The sequence below is a fragment of the Schistocerca nitens genome, chromosome 4, assembly GCF_023898315.1.
Source record: "Schistocerca nitens isolate TAMUIC-IGC-003100 chromosome 4, iqSchNite1.1, whole genome shotgun sequence".
NCBI classification, from domain to species: Eukaryota; Metazoa; Arthropoda; class Insecta; order Orthoptera; family Acrididae; genus Schistocerca; species Schistocerca nitens.
The window spans coordinates 43,535,107-43,546,025 of NC_064617.1; the positions used below are offsets into that span (position 1 = coordinate 43,535,107).

Sequence of the window (10,919 nt, forward strand, 5' to 3'; positions counted from 1 at the left end):
GCCCACCATCCTCTTTGGGGCTCTCCAGCATCCTGCCCGAGGGGCTCCTTGTTAGCAGACCTTTTCAACCAGCTCAATCTTGTCTGCCTCAATACTGGCGCCCCTACTTTTCTTTCGGACACATCTCATACCTATTCCCATTTAGACCTCTCTATATGTACTCCCCAACTTGCACGCCGGTTTGAGTGGTATGCCCTTGCTGATACATATTCGAGCGACCACTTCCCGTGTATTATCCATCTCCTGCAGCATACTCCCTCTCCGTGCTCCTCTCGTTGGACCATCTCCAAGGCAGACTGGGGGCTCTTCTCTTCCAGGGCGACCTTTCAGGATCAAACCTTCACAAGCTGCGATCGTCAGGTCGCACACCTCACGGAAGTCATTCTCGCTGCTGCTGAATATTCCATCCCTCACCCTACCTCTTCTCCACGTCGCGTACCGGTCCCCTGGTGGACTGCAGCATGTAGGGACGCTATACGTGCTCGTCGACGTGCTTTACGCACCTTTCAACGCCACCCTACAGTGGCGAATTGTATTAATTATAAACGATTACGTGCTCAGTGTCGTCGTATTATTAAAGAAAGCAAGAAAGCCAGCTGGGCTGCTTTCACCAGCACCTTCAACAGTTCTACTCCTTCTTCTGTTGTCTGGGGTAGCCTGCGCCGGCTATCTGGCACTAAGGTCCACTCCCCAATTTCTGGCTTGAAGGTCGCGAATGAAGTCCTTGTGGCCCCTGAGGCTGTCTCCAATGCTTTCGGCCGCTTTTTCGCCGAGGTTTCGAGCTCCACTCATTACCACCCTGCCTTCCTCCCCCGCAAACAGGCCGAGGAGGCTAGGCCACGTGACTTCCGCTCCTCGAATTGTGAAAGTTATAATGCCCCATTCACCATGCGGGAACTCGAAACCGCACTTGGCCGATCACGGTCCTCCGCTCCAGGGCCTGATTCTATTCATATTCAGATGCTGAAGAACCTTTCTCCTGCGGGTAAAGGTTTTCTTCTTCGTACATATAATCGCATCTGGATTGAGGGACATGTTCCCGCATGCTGGCGCGAGTCTATTGTTGTCCCGATTCCTAAGCCGGGGAAGGACAAGCACTTGCCTTCCAGTTATCGACCTATCTCGCTTACCAGCTGTGTCTGTAAAGTGATGGAGCGAATGGTTAACTCTCGATTGGTTTGGCTGCTCGAGTCTCGACGCCTACTTACCAATGTACAATGTGGATTTCGAAGGCGCCGCTCTGCTGTCGACCATCTGGTTACCTTGTCGACCTTCATCATGAATAACTTCTTGCGGAAGCGCCCGACCGCGGCTGTGTTCTTCGATTTGGAGAAGGCTTACGACACCTGTTGGAGGGCGGGCATTCTCCGCACCATGCATACGTGGGGCTTTCGCGGTCGCCTCCCTCTTTTTATTCGTTCCTTTTTAATGGATCGCCAGTTTCGGGTACGTGTGGGTTCTGTCCTGTCCGACACCTTTCGCCAGGAGAATGGGGTGCCACAGGGCTCAGTTTTGAGCGTCGCTCTCTTCGCCATCGCGATCAATCCAATAATGGATTGCCTCCCAGCTGATGTATCAGGCTCCCTTTTCGTGGACGATTTTACCATCTATTGCAGCGCGCAGTGTCCACGTGTCTTGGAGCGCTGTCTTCAGCGTTCTCTTGACCGTCTTTACTCCTGGAGTGTCGCCAATGGCTTCCGTTTTTCTGCCGAGAAGACGGTCTGTATTAACTTCTGGCGCTACAAAGAGTTTCTCCCACCGTCCTTACGACTCGGTCCCGTTGCTCTCCCACTCGTGGAGACAATCAAATTTTTAGGCCTTACCTTTGACAGGAAACTTAGCTGGTCTCCACATGTATCATATTTGGCCGCCCGTTGTACCCGTTCTTTAAATGTCCTCCGTGTTCTCAGTGGTATGTCGTGGGGAGCGGATCGAACCGTCCTACTTCGTCTATATCGGTCGATCGTCCGCTCCAAGCTGGATTATGGGAGCTTCGTATACTCCTCTGCACGGCCATCCATCTTACGCCGCCTCAACTCCATACAACATCGGGGTTTACGACTTGCGATCGGAGCATTTTATACCAGTCCCGTAGAGAGTCTTCATGCTGACGCTGGCGAATTGCCACTCACCTACCGGCGCGATATACTGCTTTGTCGGTATGCCTGTCGGCTACTGTCAATGCCCGACCATCCTTCTTATCGTTCCTTTTTTGACGACTCTCTTGACCTTCAATACGGGTTGTATGTCTCTGCCTTGCTACCCCCTGGAGTTCGCTTTCGTCGCCTCCTTCAACACCTTCATTTTTCACTCCCTGCAACCTTTCGAGTGGGCGAGAGCCGCACGCCACCTTGGCTCCAGGCTCAGGTCCGCGTTCACCTCGACCTCCGCTCGCTCCCAAAAGAGGTCACCCCCGGTTCGGTCTACCACTCCCGTTTCTTGGAACTTCGTTCGAAGTTCAACAACATGACTTTCATTTATACAGATGGCTCTAAGACCAATGACGGGGTCGGGTGTTCCTTTATTGTCGGGGCACAAAGTTTCCAATACCGGCTCCATGGCCATTGTTCGGTCTTCACAGCTGAGCTCTTTGCCCTCTACCAGGCTGTTCTGTACATCTGCCGCCACCGACATTCTGCTTATGTCATCTGCTCAGATTCCCTGAGCGCCATCCAGAGCCTCAGTGATCCGTACCCGGTTCACCCTTTCGTACACCGGATCCAACGCTCTCTTCAGCAGCTGGTGGACGTCGGTACGCCGGTTAGCTTTATGTGGGTTCCTGGCCATGTCGGTATCCCTGGGAACGAAGCTGCAGATGCCGCGGCCAAGGCTGCGGTCCTCCAGCCTCGGACAGCTTCTTGTTGTGTCCCTTCGTCCGATTTTAGCAGGGTCATTTGTCGGCGCGTTGTGTCGCTGTGGCATGCCGATTGGGCTGCACTTACCGACAACAAGCTTCGGGCCTTAAAACCTCTTCCCGTGGCTTGGACGTCCTCCTCACGCCCTTCTCGGCGGGAGGAGGTCGTTTTAGCAAGGTTAAGAATTGGACACTGCCGGTTCAGCCATCGCCATCTGCTGACGGCTGCGCCGGCGCCGTTCTGCCCATGTGGGCACTTGCTGACAGTTCGTCACATTTTAATGTCCTGTCCCGATCTTAAAACACTGCGCCTTGATCTTAACCTGCCTACTACTTTAGATGCCATTTTAGCGGATGACCCACGAGCAGCTGCTCGTGTTCTTTGTTTTATCAATTTGACAAACCTCGCTAAGGACATTTGATGATGTTTTTTAATCCTATGCCTGTCAGTCTGTCTTTTATTGTTTTCCCTTTTAGTTGTTGTTGTCAACTTGTGCCTCGCGGTGCATTCTTAGAGTAGTCAGGGCGCTAATGACCATTGAAGTTGTGCGCCCGAAAACCACAAAAAAAAAAAAAAAAGTTGTAGCAGTCTCCGAGAAGATATCACTGAACCCGCTGTACTGTACTGCCGATCGAAGTACCAGTCGACCGAGAGGAACCACATCTCCGGCTAGATCGACGGAAGTCTACATCTATTGTACAGCCAGCTATTGTATTGTAGATGTTACGTTCAATAAACTGTTGGAGAATACAACAGTGGCGATGAGTAAGGATTCGACAACCCAAAGAAGATGGAACCACAACAACAACAAGCACAGCCACAACTGCAGCAGCAGAATCTATCAGTGCAGCAGGTACTGAATAAACTTTTTCAACATTTCGCAATACTGCAGCAGCAACTGATTGCCGAAATGCAATGTCTTCACCGTCCACCGACACCTCCAGCGTTACCGGCATTCGATGAAGACGCTGAAGATTGGGAAACATGTGGAAAGAGGATTCGTCAACATTTCCGGATTCATTAGGTATCCCAGGAAAATGATCAGAGAGCCTATTTTCTTTCTTGGAATGTCTCCCGTATGTACGAGCTCCTGACGAAACTCAAGCCATGTGATCCTGACAGTCTTACCTTCACCGCCATATGTGAGTCTCACCTCCTATTATCGCCGCAGATATCACGTCATGGCAGCAAGAGTGGAATTTTACCAGAGTCGAAAGAAACCGGATCAGACGTACCGACAATGGACTGCTGAACTCAAAGGTCTCTCTCGGAAGTGCAACTTTGTCACCCGCATATCCCGGGAATCTTACGCAGATGACGTGGTCTGGGATCACCTGATCCAAGCAGCCCCAGACGCGGCTTTCTGCCACGACGCCTTAAAGTTGGATTACCCGTCGCTAGATCAAATCATAGACCTTGCATTCAAGTTTGAAGTTTACACTGCAGCTGACCGCAGATTGGAAACGTGGGCCGACGTCGCAAACATCCGAGAAGAGACTTCCGACGTCCAGGAGGACGTCGCGGCCATATACACACCTTCACGCCGCACTCCCCAGCGCACCACCCCGGCATCTTCTCAGCGTACGGAAAAGAAAAAAAGACTGTCGCTTCAGGAAGACAACCAGCAGCTCTCACGGGGCCAGCAACGCCGCCGCAGGGAACCCCTGTGCCTTCCATCTTGTCCAGGATGCTACTCCCAGCATGAACGGGAGGATTGTCCTGACCGCTGGGCGACGTGTCGCCGTTGCAGTCTGGACGGGCACCTTGCCTCTGTCTGTCGCTCTGCCACGGCGCCAATCTCCAGGCACTCTGACACCAAGGCGTCCATGGACATCAACCAAGTTGTGTCTTTGGCGTCCCCCAAACTGTATATTGATGGCACCATATTGGGTAAGCCAGTTCGACTGCAGGTCGATACAGGGGCTGCGGTTTCCCTGCTCAATTACACTACCTAGACCGTTTTAGGAGCGCCAAGCCTTCATCCGGCCCCTCGACGCCTCCTTACATACAACAGACAGGAAATCGCCTTTTTGTGGCAGTTCACGACGGTGGTTTCTTACAAATCTGTCAGTCATACGATTTCTTTTCTTGCAGTCAACAGTTCCAATGCTACCGATCTGTTTGGGTTGGATGCTTTCCAAATGTTCGGGTTCAGAATCGATGATCATGTACATCTGGTTTCTTCACAGCTGCCGTTTCCCGAAGTTGACTCCCTCAGCAGCGAATTCCAGGATAGCTTCTCCCCCGGCATCGGGTGCGCCAAGGGGTTTGCAGCAACCCTCCACCTCTGGCCGTCAGCCTGCCCTCGATACTTCCAGGTTAGGCAGGTCCCCGTCGCTCTACAGCAGCCACTGCACGACGAATTAGACCGTCTGCAAAAGGAAAGGGTGCTACAGCCTGTTCAGTTCAGCCCCTGGGCCACACCTCTCGTCATCGTCCAAAAGCCAGGCAGGTGTCTCCGTCTCTGTGGGGACTTTTCGGCGACCCTCAACACCCAGCTCCAGGTGGACGACTTTCCGCTCCCTCGGTCTGATGATCTCTTCCATCGATTGGCTGGTGGTCGTTACTTTACCAAAATTGACTCGCTGAGGCGTACCTCCAGGTTCCTTTGGATAAAGCTTCTCAAGCCCTCACTGTTCTGAATATGCCCGCCGGCCTCACGTTTGGCCTGGCTAGCGCCCCGGCCATTTTCCAATGCTTCTTGGAACAACTTCTGCAGGACATTCCCAGTTGCATTAATTACCTCGACAACATTGTCGTTACGGGCCCTACTGCTGCAGCCCATTTTACCAATTTGCTTCAGCAGTTTCTTTGCCTCTGCCAGGCTGGGCTAAAATGCAATAAGGTGAAGTGTTCCTTCTTTCAACCTTCTATTTCGTATTTAGGTTATTTCACATAAAGGCATCTCTCCGTCATTTTCCTATGTGGACGCCATACGCCGCCTGCCTCCCCCACGGGACATCCATCAGCTGAAATCCTTCCTTGGAAAAATATCGTATTACCGGAAGTTCCTTCCATCGACCGCTCAGGTGGCGGCCCCCTTATATCACTTATGCCGCAAAAATGTCCCCTTGAGTTGGTCCCCTGCTTGTGAGACTGCCTTTTCCACCCTCAAACGCCAGTTGCAATCAGCCTCCCGCCTGATGTCATATGATCCGTCTCTGCCATTACTCCTGGCCACGGACACGTCTGATTACGGGCTCAGGGCTGTCCTCTCCCACAAGCTTCTGGATGGGACAGAACGTCCAGTGACTTTTCTATCCAAGGCCCTAACTGCCACCCAGCTGAAGTACTCTCAGATCGAAAAGGAGGCATTGGCTATCGTATTCGCCTGTTCCAAACTCATGCCTTTTTTATATGGACGGGACTTTCATATTGTCACTGTCCACAAGCCCCTCCTCTCCCTGTTTTCCCCGGAGGCCTGGCTTCCTACGAAGACGTCTCAGAGGCTTCAACGATGGGCCCTGTTCCTCTCGCAATTCCGTTACACCTTGCATTTTAAGTCCACCTCCCAGCACGCCAATGTGGATGCTCTTCCACACCTTCCTCTTGGTCCCGACCCTGCGTTCGGACGTCCTCATGTTCCAAGTTGATGAAGCGATCTAAGACACCCTGCGCGGGTTTCCCATCACGGCCATGCGTGACCCACTGTTGCGCCGTGTCCGCTCCTATGTTCAGCGCGGGTGGCCCAGCAGTTCCCCCACCCACGACCAGCAGCACCTTCAGTTCTTTTTTTCTATCCACCATCAGCTGTCGGCGGTGGATGGTATCCTATTGTGGGTAGTCCCTACGTCCACGCCGCCTACAGAGTACAACTGACTGGGCTCATCCAGTTCAGCTGTACCTATAGAGAAAGAATTACTATTGATAATCTGATATTGCTGATAACAAATCTGCACCTCTATCACGTGATGCTCAGACCTCGAATGAAAAGGGCTATGGGCAGTTGAGCTAGTTATGACAGATGATAATGGGGAAAGGTGCTTGATCCACATTGGTCGATTGGGGCTCCCATTGGCTGAGAGCGGGTCCCTGCCATTTTTGTCACGTGATGACTATAGAGTTACGCCGTCTACAGACAAGCTAATAATTACAAATTCAGAAAAATTCCGTAATTTATTGGAGAGAAAGAGCTTCGCAAACTGAGCGTCAGTAACGCGTTAGTACACCTCTGGCCGTTATCCGAACAGTTATTCAGCGTGGCATGGAACGATAGTCCTCCTGAGGAATATCGAGCCAAATTCTTTCCAATTATGCGTTAGATCGTCAAAATACCGAGCTGCTAGGAAGGCGCTGCTCATAATACTCTAAACTTTCTCCACTGGGAGAGATCTGGCGACCTTGCTGTCCCAGGTAGGGTTTGGCAAGCACGATACAAGTAACAGAGACTCTACCTGCATGCAGGTCATTTTCCTGAAATGCAAGTACAGAATAGCTTGCCACGAAGGTCAGAAGAATGGGGCATAGAATATAGTCGACGTGCCATTGTGCTGTAAGGGTGTCACAGGTGACAACGAAAGGGCTCCTGCTACGAAATTAAATGTCATCCCAGGCTATCACTGTGTCAGACTGTACGGGGTGTGGAAGACAGGTCGATATACCACTACACTCCAGGGTGTCTCAAGATGTGTACTCGCTGGCCATCGGGACTTAGTTCGAATTGGGACTCCTCACTGAAGACAATTCTACTCCGGTCAATGAGACTCCAGGCCCGAATGAACAGCGAAGACGTGTCGGCGACGCCCTGGACAGTGATGGGATACCAACTTGACTGCCGCCCGCACACAGCCTACCTACCAGAAGTGGTGGTCTGGGTGGCATTTCATTTCACTTCATAGCAGAACCCCTTCGGTTGTCAACCGTGACACCCTTAAGGCACAACGGTGCGCCGACCACACTGTGTGCTCAGTTTTGTTCCCCTTCCTGGCATGCCACTCTGGGTTTACATTTCAGCAGGATAACGCCCGCCCTCATAGGGCGAGAGTTTCTACGGCCTGTCTTCGCGCCTTCCGAACCGTACATTGGCCAGCAAGGTCGTCAGATGTCTCGTCAGCTGAGAACGTTCACAGCATTACACGCAGGGCCCTCCAACCAGCTCGGGATTTTGACGATCTAACGTGCCAGTGTGACAGAATTTGACACGATGTCTTTCAGGATATCTAGAAAGTCTGTCAATCAGTGGCAAGTCGAATAACTGCTTGCATAAGGGCCAGACGTAGACCAACGCATTACTGACTTTCTCAGTTCGTGAAGCTCTTTCTCTTGATTATATTATCCAAGTTTTCTGAAACAGTACTCATTTGTTTGTCTGTACTTGTACGACACATCTGCAGATTTCTGTCCTATTCCGATAACCACTTCGTGATGCGTCTTTTTCTGTCTTATAGTATATATTTTGGATCATAATTAGCACCTTTTGGCTGGTAAAGAAGTACTTTCCCCGTCGATGCCATAAAGGAAAGTTTTCGCCAGTGAAAACCACTCGTCTCCAAAAGTGGAGGGTTGTGTCGCTATTAACAGGAGCAAAAGCTGGGCAGGCTTCTCTGTAGCAAGTAGACAATGTCTCTTTGAGAACAGTGTTTCTTGCTCTCAGTTCTGCTTTCCTTAGAAGACGAATGACTGTCCTGCTGATAACAGTGAAGCTTAAAACTTGCTGAATATGTCGTGCGTTGAAGAATGGAGGGCTAATCACTGAAAGAAAATATCCACCGGTCGTGAGCTGCTGCTCCAGAATGATGTCGCATTTTCAGGTTACCACCCTCTTCCTTTCTTCTAATGCACCTGGCAACCGTCAACCTGCGAATGCACATGGTCACGGTCGTGTTTAGGGGATGAGGTGGGTGGTGCAAACTGGGCAACTGCCCAGGGTGGCAGGGTGAATGGGTGCTGCTTTACAATATTTTGGTATTCACTGAAGAAACGATTAAGTGGGGCTCAGTATTGATCTCCAGCAAAAGGAAAAGAAAGTAAGCATTGTAGATATTTTCTCGACGTTTTTATAAAATCCTCAAGGAATTCAGGTAGACAATAAACGCACTCTCCAAGTGAAATTGGAGAAGACCAGGAGGAAACACACTAAAGATGAACACACTACATTTTCACGATACGTAATAGGAAAATGGACCGCCCAGCATTGTCGAGGAACGTTTCACGGTGCTAATACTTTTCTTTTTCTTTTTTGTTTTTGTGTTTTTTTGTTGAAAAATCTGAAAAATATGGAACTACATTGCTATGAACGGGATAAAACAAAATAAAGAGAATGATTCGTTAAAATAAAAACGTATGTTACAAGGAGTTACTACTGTTGTTAACAAACTTTGTACTCGAATTCTGCCTTTCCGTCGTGATGATGATGAACGTGAAAGTGTTCAGAAGGGCAGCTTCTTAATGGGCGTGGAACGTATTGCTGAATTTGGATTATTTCTTGCCAGGCATCTGTCACAAAAGAAAGATTCTGGGAAGGAAAAAACGCCATACTTGACTTTCACTACATAAGAGGATTTAATAAGGATCATGGGGAAGAGTAGTTGAACAAATAGTGACAGTAATTTTTGCAGCTAAATATTACATTGTTATTGTTGACCCCAGTCTTCATATTGCGCACAATGATTAGTTAAGCTGTGGTGCTATATGAAACAACTATGGTTAGCAGTAGAACGTATTGCTGAATTGATAGCCGATTCACGACATGGTGGCGAGGAGCTGGCTGACGCGGTACCCCACTTTCTTGACAGATAAGGATTGGACATAAGGAACTGTTGAGATCAATGCACCAAACTTGTCAGCTACTGTTTGGGTATAATTAAAGTGCAGCTGCTCACAGACGTCCAGTGCGGGCTGTAATTGTCACACGGCAGTGGAATTTGATAGATATTCCAATGCGTTAATGCGGAGCCGGTTTACAACGGAAAGGCATTAATTCCAGTTTCACCCATAGGTGCAAATCTGCAAGAAATACGAATAGAAGTGTAGCGGATTAGGAACGGAATGTGGGCAGACGAGGTCAAACAAGTGAGGAAGCCATAATGTTGATTTTATTATTAACTGCTGCTTACACAATTTGTTTAATATGAGCACTGGAGAGGACGAAGAGAGGCGACATCCATAATATAACTTGAACATCAGGTGCTCGCAGCAGTCCTGGTGGAATCTAAGCCATGTGTTCCTGTGTAATGGCCTCCTTATTATGTAGAAACCCTATTTTCAACTCGTAAGGGCGTTCTTTTGGATAACCCCCAGAGCAGAAAGTCATACGGATTCAGATCAGGTAATGTTGCAGGCCATGTATCTGGAAAACCTGTGAAAATAACACGTTTGTGGAATGTTGCAATAAGCAGATCTTTCACTGGGCGAACGACATGAGGTTATTCCATCTTGCATGAAAACAGTGGTTTCCACATGGGTGCGCTCTTCCACAGCAGGAATGACACGCTCTGTCTACCAGCAGGTTTCGATAACGTGCAGACGCCATAGTACACCGGACAGGCCCTCTTGGTGTACTCTCTTGAAAAGAAGAACTGGTCAAGAAACGACACCATCCAGTCACATACGATGAGTGTAGCGGCTCTACGTACACAACACACGTTTTAACATTGCCCCAAATTCAGCAGTTCTGTTTATTCATTGCTCCCTGTAAAGTAAAATGTGCTTCGTCATTCCACTCAACATTGTCTGGCCACATGTCATATCAACTTCGATCTGTGCCAGAAACCCAAGAACTAATTCAGAACGTTGCTGTGGATCGTGAGGTTTCAGATGCTGCAACTTCTGAATCCTGTATGAGTGTTACTGTGGTTGCTGTCGTTGTGGTCTTCAGTTCAGAGACTGTTTTTATGCAGCTCTCCATGCTTCTCTATCATGCGCAAGCCTCACACCTCCGAATAACTTCAACCTCCATCCCTCTGAGTCTGTTAAGCGTATTCATCTCTTGGTCTCCCTCTACGATTTTTTGCTCCACGCTTCCCTCCATTACTAAACTGGTGATACCTTGATGCCTCAGAACGTGTCCTACCGACCAATCCCTTATTCTAGTCAAGGTGTGCCACAAATTTCTATTCTCCCTAA

At 49.5% G+C, this 10,919-nt stretch overlaps 1 protein-coding gene across 1 annotated transcript in view; it reads right to left on the bottom strand.

Annotated features, from left to right (window-relative positions):
• Positions 1-6,602, bottom strand: part of LOC126251456 (uncharacterized protein CG45076-like) — a 75,057-nt gene extending 68,455 nt beyond the window's left edge. The window contains exon 1 of the mRNA XM_049951886.1: positions 6,416-6,602. Within this exon, the coding sequence (XP_049807843.1) occupies positions 6,416-6,602 (187 nt within the window). The remainder of the gene's footprint in view (positions 1-6,415) is intronic.
• Between the last annotated feature and the right edge of the window lie 4,317 nt (positions 6,603-10,919).